The 20,911-nt window shown below is 36.5% G+C and overlaps 1 protein-coding gene across 1 annotated transcript in view; it reads right to left on the bottom strand.

The window, feature by feature from the left end:
- Positions 1-9,619: 9,619 nt before the first annotated feature.
- The window catches only part of moxd1 (monooxygenase, DBH-like 1), a 29,210-nt gene continuing 17,918 nt past the window's right edge, over positions 9,620-20,911 (bottom strand). The window contains exons 10-12 of the mRNA XM_051645531.1: positions 20,135-20,277; positions 16,012-16,180; positions 9,620-12,948 (exon numbers count right to left, since the gene is read on the bottom strand). Of these exons, the coding sequence (XP_051501491.1) occupies positions 12,787-12,948; positions 16,012-16,180; positions 20,135-20,277 (474 nt within the window). The 3' untranslated portion in view covers positions 9,620-12,786. The remainder of the gene's footprint in view (positions 12,949-16,011; positions 16,181-20,134; positions 20,278-20,911) is intronic.

The raw sequence follows: 20,911 nt of genomic DNA, 5'->3' as shown, positions 1-20,911 counted from the left end.
TCAGAATGCAGTGGGAGTTTGACTGGACACAGCTGTTAACGTTAACAGCAAAATAAATAAATAAATAAATATTATATATATATATATATATATATATATATATATATATATATATATATATTACAAAATATATTATATATATATAATATATATAGTTGTGCTCAAAAGTTTGCATACCCTTGGAGAATTGGTAATATATGTTCCATTTTTAAAGAAAACGTGTGAGCAGGCAAAACACATTTCTTTTATTTCTTATGGGATTCATATTCAACTGTAGGTTATAACAGAATGGCACAATCATAAAACAAAACATGACAACAAAGAAAAAAATGAAATGACCCCTGTTCAAAAGTCTGCATACCCTTAGTTCTTAATACTGTGTATTTCCCTCTTTAGCATCAATGACAGCGTGCAGTCTTTTGTAATAGTTGTCTATGAGGCCCCAAATTCTTGCAGGTGGTATAGTTGCCCATTTGTCTTGGCAAAATGCCTCCAGGTCATGCAAAGTCTTTGGTCGTCTTGCATGAACCGCACTTTTGAGATCTCCCCAGAGTGGCTCGATGATATTAAGGTCAGGAGACTGTGATGGCCACTCCAGAACCTTCACCTTTTTCTGCTGTAACCACTGGAGGGTCAAATTGGCCTTGTGCTTAGGGTCATTGTCATGCTGGAAAGTCCAAGAGCGTCCCATGCGCAGCTTTCGTGCAGAAGAATGCAAATTGTCTGCCAGTAATTTCTGATAACATGCTGCATTCATCTTGCCATAAATTTTCACAAGATTCCCCGTGCCTTTAGAGCTCACACACCCCCAAAACATCAGTGAGCCACCACCATGCTTCACAGTGGGGATGGTATTCTTTTCACTATAGGCCTTGATGACCCCTCTCCAAACATAGTGCTTATGGTTGTGACCATAAAGCTCTATTTTGGTCTCGTCACGCCAAATTACAGTGTGCTAGAAGCTGTGAGGCGTGTCAAGGTGTTGTCGGGCATATTGTAACCGGGCTTTTTTTTGGCATTGCCGCAGTAAAGGCTTCTTTCTGGCAACTCGACCATGCAGCTCGTTTTTGTTCAAGTATCGTCGTATTGTACTCCTTGAAATAATCACACCGTCTTTTTCCAGAGCAGCCTGTATTTCTCCTGAGGTTACCTGTGGGTTTTTCTTTGTATCCCGAACAATTCTTCTGGCAGTTGTGGCTGAAATCTTTCTTGGTCTACCTGACCTTGGCTTGGTATCAAGAGATCCCCGAATTTTCCACTTCTTAAGTGATTGAACAGTGGACTGACTGGCATTTTCAAGGCTTTGGATATCTTTTTATATCCTTTTCCATCTTTATAAAGTTCCATTACCTTGTTACGCAGATCTTTTGACAGTTCTTTCTGCTCCCCATGGCTCAGTATCTAGCCTGCTCAGTGCATCCACGTGAGAGCTAACAAACTCATTGACTATTTATACACAGACACTAATTGCAATTTAAAAACCACAGATGTGGGAAATTAACCTTTAATTGCCATTTAAACCTGTGTGTGTCACCTTGTGTGTCTGTAACAAGGCCAAATATTCAAGGGTATGTAAACTTTTGATCAGGGCCATTTGGGTGATTTCTGTTATCATTATGATTTAAAAAGGAGCCAAAAAACTATGTGATAATAAATGGCTTCATATGATCACTATCCTTAAATAAAAGACATTTCTTTTTCCAAAATTTCACAATTTATTGCCAGGGTATGCAAACTTTTGAGCACAACTGTATATAAACTCAGCAAAAAAGAATGTCCCTTTTTCAGGACACTGTATTTAAAAGATAATTTTGTAAAAATCCAAATAACTTTACAGATCTTTATTGTAAATGGTTTAAACAATGTTTTCCATGCTTTTTCAATGAACCATAAACAGTTAATGAACATGCACCTGTGGAACGGTCGTCAAGAAACTAACAGCTTACAGATGGTAGGCAATTAAGGTCACAGTTATAAAAACTTAGGACACTAAAGAGACCTTTCTACTGACTCTGAAAAACACCAAAAGAAAGATGCCCAGAGTCCCTACTCATCTGCGTGAACGTGCCTTAGGCATGCTGCATGGAGGCATGAGGACTGCAGTTGTGGCCAGGGCAATAAATTGCAATGTCCGTACTGTGAGACACCTAAGACAGTGCTACAGGCAGACAGGAAGGACAGCTGATCGTCCTCGCAGTGGCAAACCACGTGTAACAACACCTGCACAGGATCGGTACATCAGAATATCACACCTGTGGGACAGGTACAGGATGGCAACAACAACTGCCCGAGTTGCACCAGGAATGCACAATCCTTCCATCAGTGCTCAGACTGTCTGCAAAAGACTGAGAGAGGCTGGACTGAGGGCTTGTAGGCCTGTTGTCAGGCAGGTCCTTACCAGACATCACCGGCAACAACGTCGCCTATTGGCACAAACCCACCTTCGCTTGACCAGACAGGACTGGCAAAAAGTGCTCTTCACTGACGAGTCGTGGTTTTGTCTCACCGGGGGTGATGGTCGGTCTCACGTTTATCATCGAAGGAATGAGCTTTACACCGAGGCCTGTACTCTTGAGCCCTTCCTGCAGGCTCATCCTGACATGACCCTCCAGCATGACAATGCCACCAGCCATACTGCTCATTCTGTGCGTGATTTCCTGCAAGACAGGAATGTCAGTGTTCTGCCATGGCCAGCGAAGAGCCCGGATCTCAATCCCATTGAGCACGTATGGGACCTGTTGGATCAGAGGGTGAGGGCTAGGGCCATTCCCCCAAGAAATGTCCGGGAACTTGCAAGTGCCTTGGTGTAAGAGTGGGGTAACATCTCGCAGCAAGAACTGGCAAATCTGGTGCAGTCCATGAGAAGGAAATGCACTGCAGTACTTAATGCAGCTGGTGGCCACACCAGAAACTGACTGTTACTTTTGTTCAGGGACACATTATTCCATTTCTGTTAGTCACATGTCTGTGAAACTTACTTTCTTAGTTGTTGAATCTTTTTATGTTCATACAAATATTTACACATGTTACGTTTGCTGAAAATAAAAGCAGTTGAAAGTGAGAGGACATTTCTTTTTTTGCTGAGATTATATATATATACACACACTACCAGTCAAAAGTTTTGAAACACTTGACTGAAATGTTTCTCGTGATCTTAAAAATCTTTTGATCTGAAGGCGTATGCTTAAATGTTTGAAATTGTAGACAAAAATATAATTGTGCCACCATATTAATTTATTTCATTATAAAACTAAAATGTAATTAAAAAAAATTTTGAAATTGATGACTTGGACCAAATAATAAAGAAAAGCAGCCAATAAGTGCCCAACATAGATGGGAACTCCTTCAATACTGTTTAAAAAGCATCCCAGGGTGATACCTCAGAAGTTGGTTGAGAAAATGTCAAGAGTATATTTCTGCAAATTCTAGGCAAAAGGTGACTACTTTGAAGATGCTAAAATATAACACATTTTTTATTTATTTTGGATTTTTTTAGTCACAACATAATTCCCATAGTTCCATTTATGTTATTCCATAGTTTTGATGACTTTACTATTATTCTAAAATGTGAGAAAAAAAAAATTATAATAAAGAATGAGTGTTTCAAAGCTTTTGACCGGTAGTGTATATATATAATATATTGGTGGCCAAAAGTTTGGAATAATGTGCAGATTTTGCTGTTTCAGAAGGAAATTGGTACTTTAATTCACCAAAGTGGCATTCAACTGATCACAAAGTGTAGTCAGGACATTGCTGATGTAAAAAACAGCACCATCACTATTTGAAAAAGTAATTGTTGATCAAATCTAGACAGGCCCCATTTTCAGCAGCCATCACTCTAACACCTTATCCTTGAGTAATCATGCTAAATTGCTAAGTTGGTACTAGAAAATCACTTGCCATTATATCAAAAACAGTTGAAAGCTATTTGGTTCGTTAAATGAAGCTTAACATTGTCTTTGTGTTTGTTTTTGAGTTGCCACAGTATGCAATAGACTGGCATGTCTTAAGGTCAGTAAGGTGTATACTACAGTCTTCAAAGACAAATGACAACTGGCTCTAACAAGGACAGAAAGAGATGTGGAAGGTACTGTTTTTCCCCCTGCTATCCACGACCCTATCAGAATATACCTACAACCCACAGGTTAAGAACGACTTATCTACAGTGAAGAAAACAAAAATACAATAATTTATTTATGACACACTTGGATTATTAGTTTTTTGAACAAAATCCAATAGAACCTCTGGAGTCACAGAGCTGCCTGTAGTAAGGTCTTTTGTTTGGAATACCTTGTACACACCAGTTGTGCTTTACAGCAGCTATAGGTGGCTTAATCATTACAGTTAACTTAACTTATCAAATGAGACATCTTTTGTGGTTTTAACTGTCATCGTTGTTCCAGTCTCCAACAACCTGAACTGAAGCTCTTATTCTCTTTACTGAAAAATAGTGAAATGTTGGTTTGGGCTTAGTTACGTAAGAGGGATATTTAGGTCCATGTTGTTCCAGACTACAGTACTCCATTTACAATCTGAATGCTGGTCTCAAACTCTTCTTGAGGAAACCAAGATTGGGGCAAACAACGGGCTTCACCTCAGAAATAAAGAATTTTTTATACTTGCTGCTGCTCAAAGCTCTTGATTCCAAAGTCATATAAAAATTAAATAAACCTAATCCAGCATTGCTTCTGAGGATGTTTATAGGATAAGACAGCTATTTTAAGCAAAAGAGTCTTAGTAATTTGTATGTATGAATATGGTTTTCAAGGACGAATACCATTAATACTTTGACTATTTTGTAACATAGTTCAGCATCGAGTGATGTATGAAATATTTGTATCTGGTTACCTTGCTTCCAGTGTTGCTGTGAATTAACGTCAGTACAAAAATCTCCAGAGTCATGAAAAGGGACAGAATTTACAATGGGAGTAGATGGGCTTTGTCATTTATAAGCAAACATTAGCAGATTGCTTCCAATGGAGTTTTTCTGAAGCAAAAAAAACGACTTAATATAAATAAGATGTCACCGCTAACCAATAAAAAGCTCACTCATCATCAGTGTATTTGTCTCCCCAGCAACATGAAGTTGAACACTTGAGAGACTTCACTTTAATAAACACTGCATAATATACTGTATGAATGTGGTGATTTATCAACCCTTGTTTTCTTTTATAGCATCTAAAGTGTCTGTTATTGCTGTAAGCTCCCATATGTGCTAAGTATCATACAATAAGTCCCTTAAAAAAACAGGTTACTGACTGACTGCCATTTAAAATTACCATTGTTTTCACGATACCCCAAAAAACTTAAAAGAATACCATTGATGTCCAAACAACCATGTTCAATGGTACATGTCCAAACAACCATGATATTACCAGCTTGATATGTGCTTTATAAGTTGTCTAAAGGTCTTAGAACACATCTTATTTTCACAACTCGTTTTTGTCTACCAAAAATTTGTTTTTGTAATGTTTGTCAGCTTATTAAGACAAATTTAAATAACAGTAGCTACAACCCCTTGAAGAGATCCGTCACAGCCTCATTTTCATGCCCATCATGGCTCTATTCTGAAAAAGTTTTTGAGTTACTGTAAAAACATACAGCGTTTCGACAAGAATGTGATAGATGGGAACCATGAGTGATTTACATCCCTTGGAAACACTGCTCTCTGCTGGCTATGTTGGGAATTGGGACCATCTGAGACATAAAACTATCTGAATGTGTCAAAGTGTCATGTCAGGTTTTCTGTCTCTTACATAACTTAAAGGCTTCCTCATTCATCTTTAAAATTTATAATTAAAACAATATTTCAATAATATTACAAAACGCTCTCAAGCCATACAGTTGAATGAACGTGCATTTTAGAAATCACTGAGGACATCTATGTTTTAAAAAAGAGCCGGACAGCCATGACTTGGTCAAAATGGAAACAAAATCAACAGGAAGTTGTCTTGGCTCTACAGGATGTGCTAGCTTTCTCATTACTCTGCCATATTCTCAGGTGTCTGTGATGTTCCATTACATGAATCCAAACCTCAGTTAAAGTTCAGCACAGACTTAACTCCTTCTGTAAGTATCTCTAGGTGATACAACCAATTCAGGCCATAATACAAGCAATAATTTAACAACAACAACAACAACAGCATAAAACAATTAATGTTAAAAAACAACTTTTTTGTCTTTTTATCCTCATTATTATGTATTAATTTATAATTGGAATTTGGAGACCAACACTGACATCATTGTTTGAACTAATCAATTGTGGTTTCTGGGGCTTAAACAGGATGAAGTTACAGTGTGTCTGATGAAGATCCGTTCTCCCACAATGAGTGAGCTAGGAAAATCTTGGTAATTTTCACGACTCTGTTTTCACAACTGATGAGAGGAAGAATTGTAGCCTGAAGCCAAAGGCTGTTGACCCTGTCATTGTTTATCATCAATGACTTCCTCTCCTAAACCCCACTTTCAGCACAATCTCCTACAGCTGCTCATTTGGAGCCATATCTGTAAACAGGGTTGGAGGGTTACTTTTGGAATGTATTCCACTACAGATTACAGAATACATGCTGTAAAATGTATTCCGTTAGATTACTCAAGGTCATTAACGTATTCTAAATACTTTGGATTACTTCTTCAGCACTGGTAGATTTTTTTCACTTGTTTTGACTATAAAAACTCTGCCAGTACAGTAAGACAAAATACACGTTAAAAATACATTATCTGAAAAACCTAAATATCTTATGCAGTGTTGTTTCTAAAACAAGATAAACTGATCTTGTTTTAAGGATTTTTAGATATTTTTACAGGAAAACAATACAAACATTATTACCAAGATTATGATTTTTGCCCTAATATCAAAGGTCTCACCATAAAAAAAATAAATTATGATCTAACGTGAATTTTCTTGATAAAAAAATATGATCGTGCCTGGTAACATGTACATGTAAAATGGCTAGAAATAGCATTTTAGCTTAGCGTAAAGCTGACAGTTTACACAAGGTTTATTTCTATTTCTTCTGATACAAACTTTCTTCAAACTTACTTCTCTGTCTGCTCGTATGAATGTAACACATCATAAGAAAGTGTTTCACCGCTGTTCAAATGCACTTTGGATCGCATCATTTATATGGATAAATGTTTTCCATCTGAAAGGACTAAATATTAAATGAAACAAATGACAATAAAATGCAAAGTAATCTCTTCAGTGATCAAAATACTTTTTGAATGTAACTGTATTCTAAATACCAATGATTTAAATTGTAACTTTAGTGGAATACAGTTACTTATATTTTGTATTTTAAATACGTATTCCCGTTACTTGTATTTCGTTACTCCCCAACCCTGTCTGTATTCATAATGCCTGCACTTAAAAATAAAAAAATCTTGTTGTTTCAACAAAAAAGTGTTTGTGCTGCCTTAAAATTTAGGTTGTGTCTTAAGAGGTAACTTAAGAGGGAAGGCCGTTTAAATAGAACATAAAGTTGACTTTAAAGCTGAAGTATGTTACTTTTTTAGTGTTAAAATACTTTCTTCTATCCCAACTTGATATGCAGAGGCAATATAAGTAAGCTATTCATAGGTTAGTTTTCTTGAAAAGTGTAACCACTGTGTCTCTGTGGCACTATAAAATATCCTCTGTTTGTTTTGAGAGACCCGACAAAGATTCTCAACCAATGGTGTAAGTTGGAGGCAGGACAATCTGACTGTCTGAACAATAGCAGATGAGGGGCGTATTCGGAAAGCTGTTTTGAAAACATTGTTTATTTTCGCAATTCCATTTGGTGGCTCTAGTGTTGCAGAAATTACATCAGCATTAATCAATATAACTTGTTAAATGAACTTAATTTATTTTTAAGTAAACTTGACTTTCTTAGTCCAATTAACTTCGTCAAAATTAATATAGAAGTTCAATTACTTACATTATCATTCAATATTTTTGAACTCCACAGAAGTGGTTTAAGCTATCCCATTGTCAGAGATAAAATAAACTGCCATTTGATGATAAATGGGTAGTTTATGATTAGGAACCGATGGGTAGTTTATGATTAGTAAGTCTAATCCTATCACATTCTGACTTTAGCTTGCTGAGAAGACATTTTATACGCAAATCACAAAAATGGTGAAAATCATCAAGCACATCACTGAGTAAAACTATGAGCTTTGAGTGACTGCTACATGACAAATAACTGAAAGTGACAACAACCAACAGCATAAATAAAATCAGCAAACAGTAGAAAATTTAAAGTAGGACAGTTACACTGCAATTTGTAGAATTTAGTAATGCTGCAGTGCATACTGGAAATCCAAACACACCAGTGTGATGTGCATAGTTCTCTTGAATTATATATATATATTTTATTTCAGCTGAATAGTTTTTCTAAGTTCAACAACTTACCACAAGTTCAGCCAACAAAAACTTGAATAATTGAGTTATCTAAACAAGATCAATCTAGGGCAGTTATTCTAACTCTACATTTTAAGTTATGACAACTGAAAGGCAAAATAGAGTTTGTTACAGTATGGCTGCTGTTTTATTATATGATATTCTAGATCTTAACTTCATGAATCACACCAACCTGACAAGCACAAGATACAGACTGCAACTGTAATTTTGTTGACTCTTGTAGAAAAAGAAAAAAGATAATGGAGATACTTCCTCTCCTTCCCTCATTCAGTCTGTCTCTCTCTCTCTCTCTCTCTCTCTCTCTCTCACTCTCTCTCACTCTTAGGTTGGTGATACTGGTACAGTTCTAAATTACAACAGGCACTTTATTAGTGCCATCTTGAGTTAAGCACCTCCTGAAAACAGTAAACAAGAAACAAAGCTTACCGCTCTTCTAGCAGATCTTCAAAGAACATCTTGGTGACAGTCTCAAAGAGTTAAGAGTGAGAGAAGGAAACATTTCTGTGGCATTCTCAAGCACACATTGGCACATTTATGCAGTGTTGGTGTGTGAAAATGGGAGAGCCTTGAGGCCTTAACAGGAGATGTTCCGTGCTGTACCAGGGGCTTCCAGGCGGTAACAGTGGACTTACAGTACAGTACCCACAGTACCCTGGTGGTAACATTGGATAAAATGACCTCAAGCTTTCAGAATAACCACATCCCTTTATACTATCAGCTTTGTATGTGATAGCATTCACAAATGACTGTAAAATACATCCTCCTAACTTGTTTTAGCCCTAAGGAATATTCTGTTTAACTGCAAAACATCTGAGTGATTGATAATTACTGACATTCCGGACCCTATTTTTTTTCACCAGCCTGAACTGTGCTGCAAAAAACATAATTAGTAAATAGAAGTCACTTTGTTATTCTCTTACTAACACAAAGGAAGAATTTGTCTGGGAAATTACATTTGAAATGGAGAAGCAATCAAACAAATAAACGGATTAATGCCTAGAAAACACAAACCCATTACCTAAGATACATCTGTAATCCAAAATGTCCATGAATCTGTCCTATATATATATATATATATATATATATATATATATACATACACACACATACACACACACAAAATCTAGCTTTTCAAATAGTAAGTCTCCAAATATTTACAAGAAATAAACATTTATTACTTCAAAGACATACAGAGTATAAAACAGTTATGGTTTTGAATGTAATGCCAGCATTCATTTATGAAACACACATTTACGTAGCTTAAAATGAGAGGAACAGAGCTCTTGACAGATAGCTTTTGTATGTGTTAGATGGGGACATTTTAGGGATGGTTTAAAAGTGTAACTTCTAATCAAACTAAAATTGTGAAGAGACTCATGAAAAGTGTTCAAATATACATAACTTTTAAGGAAGTTTGTATGACAGTGCTCATTTTTACAAAAACAAAGTGACTGATGATATGGCTGACATTAGATCACCAACTCACAAGACATACAATGGGGCTCAAATGTCCACATTGAATCCATACTGAAAATCTTAAACATGGAAACTGACAAAGTTTTAGGTTGGATTTAGAAAATATGAAAAACAAAGAAACATTATGAAGTATATATATATATATATATATATATATATAAAATCCTGCACTATTTCTACAGGTACAATAGGTCACTAATCAATAAGTCAATAACAACTCAAATGCATGCTGTCATTAAAGCAAAAGGGGGGCAACCAAATACTAAGAAATTATTAAAATTCATGTTTATTTTTTGACTCAGATTTTCTATCAATCAATATTATGCAGATATCATAATAAAAAAATAAAATAAAAAAAATTTATTACATTAGAAAAATGCAAAAAATTATCATTTTCACAAGTGTTCCCAGATTTTGGACACCATTGTAGGTTATGGTGAGCTGGAACTCTGCAGTGTAACAGCTTATTTCAGATACGTGGTAAGATTATGATGAGTTACAGCTATGGAGAGACATTAATTTGAAGGGGCTGAGAGACCCCAGTGAGCATGAACCAAAAGATATTAAATGAGAAGCATGAATTGGTCCTAAAGGTGACTACAGCCTACATTAATACAACATAGTTGTGATTAATTCAAGTGATTAGCTTGATTTAGGTAATGGTGAGTCACACAGCCTTATTACTCTATAGTGTCTCCAAATGTGTATAAATCAGAGAATGAGTCTTACTCTGATGTTTATAACCACTTCAGTAATAGTAACTTGGGCTGGGGGGGCCAGTGGAATACCTGTATGCAGTGGTGTAGTCGGGGCCATACACACGTATATGCCCTATGCTTACTTTTTTCCCCAGGGCTGTTTGCGTACAATGACTTCTAAGGATCAATATTTGCGTATACCCTCAGTATACCCGCTTATTTTGCTGCTTCAGAAGTCCATAATCTACTGTCATGTTAGTTCCCCTTTAACTGATTAGATGCTGTTTTGTGAAACTGACGATTCTTTGTTGTCATTGATGCATTATCACTTTAATTCTACCATTCCCCACCCCTGACAACTGTTGTCACCGCCATCATCGACTGAGGGAATTTATGACAGTGAGTGGAGAAAGAGAGTCACCCTCACGCTAAAGCAGTATCAGGTAAAATTAATTAACGAAATATGCCAAACGTCCAGTAAATTAAGGAATCATCCAGTAATTAAGGGAAAAAATTGCGTTCCGTATGAAAACCATACGTGACGCTGTTTGTCCCGTATTTTAGCATCACACACCCAAACTGCTGAGAATGTTTCACAAATCGAGAGAAATGGACCTGAAACACACACACCTTTCACATGAGTTGTGTGAGATATCAGATGTTGCTTTACACGGACGGCACACTTTACAGAAGCGAATGGGGGAAAGATCAATGACAATCAGTGGACGTCTTCTGTCGTGTTTTCTGTCAGAAGCAAGATAATTTTGTCAAAATCATATAGCATTGGAGTGCATGTTAATTGTTTCCCACCATTGGGATTTTAAAACACCAGTAAACGCACCTATTCATGACATGCCATTACATTTTATTGCCTATGTCAGAGCTCGTTCTGGAAGAGAGAGAGAGAGGTAAGAAAAACTTACTGTAGTACAGGTTTAGTTAAAACACTTAACTTGATTTTCTTACATTTCCCTTATGATAAACATTATTTATTGCCAAAACAATGACACTAATCCAGTGAGAAATACACTATTTTCATGTTAAGCCTTTTCTCTCCCTTTCTCTCTCTTCCTGGTCATTGTATTAAAGTGTTTTTCATTTTAAGTTTAGTAGGGGACGTTCACACTGAATGCGTTTTTGCGTCCGTCTGTGCTGTTTTTCAATGTTAAGCAACGTCTCGCAGAGGAACACCTGTAAATATGGGTCATTCCTACAATTCTTTGACATTTAAGTCCCCAGTGGTATTTATATTGTTTAATTTAACCCGATTACAATTTTAATAGGCTTGCTAAAAAGAATAAAGACTTTTTATAATGTTACACACTTCTGTGGGCTTAAAAGTTACATTTTAAACAACTGAAATCCTTTTCCATTGCACTGTCACTTCCTCATGTCCCAAAAACTGCATGTCAAACTAAATGTTAAATCATTGGATTTCTATTCCCCCCCCCCCCCCCCCCAATATACAGTTAAGAGTTTAGTGTTACATTTTCTCACTAACATGTATTCATTTGTGGTAAATGTGTAATTTTAACACTGATAGTGGAGGTTTTTGTGTGTCCCTTGATTTACTGCGCACCATGCTATATCATGATACCATGACCTTTCATTGACAATATGTGTTATGAAATGACATCACACACAATGGAGGTGGACATCAGCCATTCTGCAAAATTACTTTGAGTTATTTGAAGTTTATAACTTATAACTTGTTTTATTTATGTTTTCCATTATTTTGTGGTGTTAGTCATATGTGGTCAAGCATAACATGTCCACCCTATTATGGGAAGATATATGGGAAATTAATATAATTTTTAAATTTCAATATGCAGTATTTATGTTAACAGAAATAAAATCATAAATATTAGTTTACAAATATGTTTCCTAGATATCAATCACAGATCATGTAGTGGCTCTGAATATCCACCTGTTATTGTCCACCCTGATTCAGCCCATTTAACTGGATTGACATCTGAATTTTTGAATAATTTTACTTTACCAGTATGATTAATACAATCTTTAGTATGTCCCTGCAATGATGAAACATGAAGAAACTTGTAAAAGTATGTTTTATTTTTCAAAAGTTTCAAAGCCGGAATGTCACCGAATTGTAGGAATGACCCATTTACAATATGTACAGAGTTGCAGTGGACTACACCACTGCCTGTATGTGTACATGAATATAGGACATTGAGATGACAGTGGACTTTAGAGGTGTAGGTAGGTCTGTAAAATGAACAGAAGGCATACAGTGAGGAGCAGAGAGCAGGAGCTTTCACACCGTGTCTGTGAGACATTCCTGCAGGGCACACCAGCAGTAGACACCTGCTCTGACTTCAGCTCCGGTGGAGAGACAATCATGCCTTGAATCTGACAAAGAGAGAAAAATGTTAAACTCTCAACAAATAATTAATTAGGTTTTTAATTTGCAATAATTCTGGAAATTATGCAATTATCAGGTAACTACATGGCCAACACGATCACACAAAAGTTCTTGTGCCCTGAAATCGAAAGCATTCTGCCGAATTACTGACAACGTCATCCGACATCAGACATTTTTGCATCAGTTCAAATTAGAGCTGTCAAAGGTAATGTGTTAACGCACGCAATTAATTTTAAAAGTTTAACACGTTACATTTTTCTTAATCGCGATTAACGCATTTACCGTAAATAAAGCATAAACCAGTATATACACTGGTCAGAGTAGGGCGAAACCTTTGCGATGTGTCCACCCAGAGTCATTACACTGACGCATACAGCACAAACACACACACGACAGCTGTGTCAGTAATCAAATGATGGTGAAAGGATTATTTGTTGTACAAAACAAGCCCAGATGGGATACATCACGTACTTTGCAGCCTCTGTAAGGTGCATTTTAATTACCACAGAAGCACGTCAAGTCATAATTATCACGAAAATGCAGAATGAGATGTTTTTTTTTGTTTTGTTTATTTTTTTATTTTTTTTCCCCTTTTTCTCCCAATTTGGAATGCCCAATTCCCAATGTGCTTTTAAGTCCTTGTGGTCACGTAGTGATTCGCCTCAGTCCGGGTGGCAGAGGACGAATCCCAGTTGCCTCCGCGTCTGAGACCGTCAACCCGCGCATCTTATCACATGGCTTGTAGAGCACGTTGCCACAGAGACATAGCGTGTGTGGAGGCTTCACGCCATCCACCATGGCATCCACGCACAACTCACCATGTGCCCAACCAAGAACGAACCACATTATAGTGACCACGAGGAGTTTACCCCATGTGACTCTACCCTCCCTAGCAACTGAGCCAATTTGGTTGCTTAGGAGACCTGGCTGGAGTCACTCAGCATGCCCTGGGTTCGAACTAGCGAGCTAGCGAACTCCAGGGGTGGTAGCCAGCATATTATACCACTGAGCTACCCAGACCCCCTCAGAATGAGATGTTTTTGTCTGCAAACACATTTTCATGTGGAGTTCAAAGCAGCGCTCGATACTGACATTGACACCCTGATGTGAATCATGAACGTGGCTCACGATTGCTGTAACTAAGTGGATAGCCACAGTCTGCCGGCTGATTAAAATTGTGGATGATGAGAGTTTAAGAGATTTAATGCCCATTGCAATGAATATGCAACCTATGGGGAGACAAGTTCTTTCAATTAGTCAAACTAACACTTAGACTTAGCAAAACATTTAATGTTACTTGAATTCATGATATTTTAGTGCATTTCTATCTTTATATTGTGGAAGGCTTCGTTTGGAAAATGATAATAAAACATTATTGTTAAATATTGTTTTCTTTTCTTTTCTTTTCTAAGAAGGAAATAAATGCATTTTGACAGGAAAAGAAGCATATAAAGAGTAAAAATGTCAGCACTTTCAAAATCTGCAATTAATCGTGATTACTAATTTGAATCGACTGACAGCACTAATTCAAATATGATAACTTTTCCTCCTAGCAATATTGATAGCACTATGCGTGAGCAGCCTCTAAAACATGGGTACTCATGCTCATATTAACAATGTTGAGCGCAATTCGGAGGTTGAATTTTTGCTCTAAAATAAAAACATTTAATCACTGACTGGTTTAGTGTTGGGGTTTTGGTTAGGGTTAGTAAAATATCAGGGCTATCGATCTAACATGTTAATTCAGTGAGATTATTTATATATAAAAATAACATGTACAAATAATTTACCAGTTATTCATGCCCTGGAACATAATAGGAGGGAATATTTTTACCATTGGAGCAATTGAAGTACAACCTTTATGTTTCTACAAGTCTCAGTCAGCAGGAGGCAGTAAGCGCAACTCCCGCTGAACAGGCAATGTGCAGCTATATGGAGCACAACTCTGAATGCAGGGGTCTCGAGACATGTTTTTCTAAGTTTCAAACTACTTTTAGGGGGCAGCTTCAACTTGGGCTATACTGGAAACGTGCCTCGTTAAACCAAAGAAAGCGTGCAACACAAAATGAACACGGGGCCTTTCACAGATGACGCACTTTTGCATTCAAAGTCAGTTGGGTAGAGCACAACAGAATGCAGGGATCTTGAGACACGTATTTCGAAGTTTCAATGTACTTTTAACTCGACACAGCATCTTCAAATGAGTGTTTATGGCGCAAGTCGCTGAAAGTGTTGCAACCAACGTGAGACGCTCCAAGAGCGTACGTCTAATGCTTGTGTACATACTACATAGACAGTAATTTTAAATCGCACAGACAGAGCGCATCCTGTGAGAGACTGACAAACTCAATTGAAAATGGATTACTGTCTAGTGTAGGCCATTAATAGGCTTATGGAACTAAATATATGGAAAGGAAGTCAAAAGATATGGAAATAAAACAATATTTTCTAAAACCACTTTTTGTATAGTATAATCATAGCTTTTATCATCTGCCACAATAATATAATATATTTGAAAAATCTGAATTCTTTCCCAACAAATATTGATATATGCAACTATTTGCAATTAATTTATCACCACATCATGTAATTAATTCTATTAAAAATTATAACAGCCCTAATTATTACATATGGTCGGGGCAGTGATTTGAATTTCGATAAGCACAGACTGATTTCAGTAACAACATTTTCGACCTACTGTTGCCGAATTCACAGTGTGATCAATTTGCAATTTCAGGACATATTTACTGTAAATCAGTAGAATTCACATTAACTATGCACAAAATACATAAAAAAATAAAAAATAAAAAAACACAAATGTTTACATTTGCAAGGAATAAAAGCACACATACATGATTAGGGAACATAAGACATAGTGACAGCACAGCACTGGCTCAATAAGGCAAGTTACAGTTCCACCAACTGGCCCAAAACTCTCTCCCACTGGCCTTATTTTTGAGTTCTGAGCGCACTGTAATCTATAAAAAGGTAAGCTACATTATGTCTGCTAACATGTCCAGACTGTTAATTAAAGATATGTATTCACTCACCGACCACTCATCCTGGCCAATCTTGGAGCAGCGGACGTTCATGGGGAGTTTTCGTACAACCTCATTGAATGCCTTCCCTCTCTTCCTCGTCCACCTGTATTTATCCATTGCCTCCGTGAAAGAAAGGTTGCTGTATTTTTTAGGACTCTTTATAACAAAGGGCCACGTTCTGCAAAAGAGATGGCTTGGGATTATTGGTGTGGTATGTACATTTAGTTAACATCATAATCTTTTTTACAGAGGTATATTAAAGCTGAAGTGTGTAATTTCTGGACCACTAGCACCACCTAATGGAATTGCAAAAAAATTTGTTAATTTTAAAATAGCTTTCTGAATTAGCCCCATCTGCTGATGATCGAATGAACAGATAGTCCCGCTCCCAATTCACCCCATTGGTTGAGTCAATGTTATTGTGTTGGTATGGATGGGTGGCTCAAAACAGAGGAGTTTTTATAGTGCCACAGAGACACAGTATTTACAGTTGTCGAGAAAATTAACTGACAAATGGTTTACTTACTGTTTTCTCTGTAAATTCAACTGGAATAAGAGAAAGTATTTGAATACAGTAAAAGTTACACACTTCAGCTTTTAAGGTGCACTCAGTCACTTTTTTCTCATTAAAAAAGTTTAACACCTGAAGACATGAATTGTAATTTTGCAATATATGTAGGAAATCATGACCACTTACATTAAAATGAAGACTCCGGTCATATCAGTGACCTTATAAAAGCTGTTTTATTCTACATGGAGAGGGGCTGCCATGTTAGAATCACATGACCAGCTGAATACTACTCGCTTAATCTCGGTAACCGTCCTGTTATTTGACACTTTCACTCATTGATTAAAGTGATCTTGGCTGACTGTGAATACTAAATTTCTACAATGGCATCTGAAACTGAAAACTATTGATTTTAAATGATGCTGCTTCCAAGATGACACAAAGACAAAAGTTACTGAGTGCATCTTTAACCAATAAATATTCACCATATTTTGAAAGACACAGTCTTAATATAATTGTTTATGCTCGGCCTAGCAGATCATACATACTGCAGTAAAATAAATATATTTATTTATATACTCAGCTTCGGGCACTTTCATGTCCCATGGGTTGATTTTTATTCAAACTAAAATATTTAAGCTTTTTTCCTTTTTGTTATGAAGGTCAAATTAAAACTGACTTGGAAACTTTTTATCACAACTTCATAATTTATTTTTGGTACTTTTCAAATGCCTTTTTATGTATTGCTCTGATCATTTTAGCCTTGTCACAAACCAGACTTTCAATATTAAACATTGATATTAATATTTAATATGAAATATTAAAATCCATTATAAAAATACAAAATGGTACATGTTTTAAACGGCGATAATCGAAAGATTGTTTGTCTCACAGTTGTTGCATCATTTCCACCACAAAGAAAAACCAAGATAAATATCCCATAGGAGCAGAATCTTTTTTTGGGCATTATTTCCAATCAAGCTTTGCCAAATTATGCAAAGAGTGTTAACATATTATTTAGTTGTGTGTATTTAGGATACATAAAATGTTAGCTATGAAATTAGTATGTGAGACAAGGGAGTGGGCCATTTTATTACCATTTATTTCCATAATTTCCACCACAGATTCTATTAAAATCACTACAGAATTTGATGTGTGGTGGAAATAACATTGTGGTGGGAATTTTCATGATTTTCTGAAAAAAATAAATACAAAAAATAAAAAATACAAAAATGACATAAATCCCCTGTGATGCATGTACATACACTTTTGGACATTGTTCTGTTGTGTGTAAATATTAATAATGAATCGGTTAATAATAGAGTCAATTAATGTTTCATACTTCTGTGCTACTTAGATAAGGATTTCAACAGTGAAGTCAAATTGAACCTATAAATTCTGTCACTGCTTATTCCCCATTTTATTTATGATGGCAATAATTTTCTCACTGATCAAAGTTACACCTTAGGAAAGAACATCCATTCAGTGATGTTTTATAGATGTGTGTGTGCAGAACAGAGAAAGAGAGACAGAGGGCGGAGAGCCTTGGGGGGAGAGCTTTGAAACAAAATCTGTTTAAAGTTGCCAGGTCTATTCTCTTAGAATTGCCCTTATTCCAGCATCTGAGACAATACTGCTCTGAGCCTCGGGGGGTAGAATAAACACCCTCCACCAACAGGGCCCTTCAGATGTTCCTCATTTTAGATGTACACATACCCCACATCCATCCAACATGCTCGCCTGCTTACACGCAAAATCACAAACAAGCATAAGTGGACATATAAACAAATACACATCACTCCCTATCCCCCTCTCCCCCTCTTTACACAAACTAGTGAAAAAAAAAATCTATACAAAACATCAGCAGCACAGTGGTGCTACTAGAAAGATGACTGCAGTACTTCTCTGGTCTAGGTATTATGTGTACCTCCCTTAAAACTCATAGAGTGCGTCTTTAAATTTATACCCACTGGCTGAGATAACATCTCACACAACTAATTCCCCCCCAAAACAAGCCAAGAAGTAGTTATCTTTCTAGATGACTGGTGGGAGAGCCACTATATATAAATATGTCACTAAACAGATGGGTTATGCAACATTTATTAACCACGATGAACCATGATGCCCACAGATGGCATGTTTTCAATCAAATATAATGTGTTGTTTAGCATAATTTCAATAACAAAACATGTAAAAAGAGAGACGTGTTTAAAAGCATTGTTCACACAAAAAGGAAAATTCCGCCATCATTTACTCTCATGCTGTTCTAAACCTGTATGACACTGAACACAAAAGGAGATGTTAGGCATCTGACAACCTCAGCCACCCTTTACTTTCATTGCAACTTTTTGCCATAAAATTAAAGTAAATGGGGACTGAGGCTTTCTTTCTGCCTAACATTTTGTGTTCCACAGAAGAAAGAGAGCCAAATGGGTTTGGAAAAACATGAGGGTGAGAAAGTTAAAAAATAATAATTTTTATCTCAACATGCAATAGGAACAAACAAGATTTGATACAATCTGTCAGATAAAGCTTGTGATTTCAAAATGTCTTTCAGCTGTTTAGCTCTCTTGAGACTGGAAGGAGACGAACAAATGTAACAAAGACCATACAAGATGTTTCAGTGGGTAGGACAAACTATTTGTACTTTCTGATGCAATAATGGGAGCAAGATGTGTTATCTTGAGCAAAAACCATTGCATGATAAGTCAATACATTGATCCTCATTTGATCACTCAATCATTCCGGCGAGCCATCAATCATTGTTTCTTAAGCTCTTACGAGTCTTTGTTGATGACGCCACACTTGTGTGAACTAAGATTTCAAAGAGCTTTACAAGTATGTTCCATTAAAGTGAACTTGTACACCCCCCCCCCCCCCCCCCACTTGATGGTTCTCTCCCTTGAATTTATTTTCATCCCCTGACCCAGAGTCTCCCTGTTCCAGTTTTTTTTTTTTTTTTTTTTTTTTTTTTTTTTATAAAAGTCAGGATACCACTTTATATTAGGTGTCTTTAACTACTATGTACTAACACTGAAATACATACAGTATAATATAATGTATTTATTGTGTAACTACATGTTGTTCTACAAAATTATCACAAGATTTACATTTGCTGCTACTAAGGTTGAAGTACGGGTAGGTTTAAGAGTAGGGTTAGGTGTTAGGTGTTATAATAAGCACATTGTATCAAATGCTTAAGTACCTAGTAATTAAAGACACCTAATATAAAGTGGGTCCAGAGTCAGTTCTTCTCTAAGGCGGTTTATTTGTATTTTTTAGCTATTTGCTTGTTTTACACTACTATGATCTTGAAATTCACTGTAATCTGAACACTTTGTACATCTAAATCTATAAAGTGGTTTTCAGACATAACAATTCATAATAATGTGAGCTAAAAATAAAGTTATAATTTACTCGCATTCACAATAACTGTACTTGCATCATAAATCATTTAGTACTCTATGTACAGTATTTGTGGACTTGTTGCTAATAATAGATAGATAGTTGGGAACCCTTTAGGTTGTCAACAATGCCCTTTCAATACAAAAAAGTTGCAAAATATATAATTTACGTATCCTTATTCTTGAGTGTGGAGAAGTGATGTTTTTTTTTTAAACTTACATAACAGGTTCCTGGATCTCTTTGACTCCGATGAATTTGAGCTGGCCGGTGATTTCTGGTAAACTCTCACACCTGGCTAGGTTGACCCTTGGGTAGTACAGTAGATATGACAAACACATCTCATCCCGTGTGCTAAGACCTCCCTGTACAAAAGAGATTCTACATAAATGAAAACCAGAATTGGAAAAAGACCTTGAAAAACTACACCAAAATTAAGCATCTAAAGCAGTGGTTCTCAACTGGTTTTGCTTCATGTCCCATATTTTACATTGGATATCAAGTGGTTACTCAACACAATACCAAATCTGTAACCTATATTTATGTAGTCTGGGTTTTATTTGGGTGCATGTCACAACCAGTCCATGTGCCTAATTTGGCTTGCTATTACCAAGTGACAGATGAATTTGAATAATGTAGAGCAGCGCTACTCAACACGAGGCCCCTGGGGCGCATGCGGCCCTCTAGCCATCTTTTGCGGCCCACGTTGATTTCATCATCTAAAATGTATTTATCAATACCATATCAAATGTGCATGAATTGTGAGGTATCCATTTTCCAGGGTATTTACAGTAGCTCTCTATATTGCCGAAACACAGCACAGTTAGTGAGGAAAATAAACTGCAAAAGGATGTAACAAATGAAATTAACAACAAAGAATATCTGAGCATAGCTGATGTTTCATGAGAGTGGCAGTCAGTATGCGCGCGCATTCATAGAAACAGTATGTGCGCACACTCGCGGTCTGTCACTCAAACATGCGTGCTCTCAATCTCACTT

Source organism: Myxocyprinus asiaticus, chromosome 19 (genome assembly GCF_019703515.2).
Source record: "Myxocyprinus asiaticus isolate MX2 ecotype Aquarium Trade chromosome 19, UBuf_Myxa_2, whole genome shotgun sequence".
Classification (NCBI taxonomy): Eukaryota; Metazoa; Chordata; class Actinopteri; order Cypriniformes; family Catostomidae; genus Myxocyprinus; species Myxocyprinus asiaticus.
Note: the sequence above shows the minus strand (reverse complement) of the source record. Positions and strands in the feature narration are given on the sequence as shown.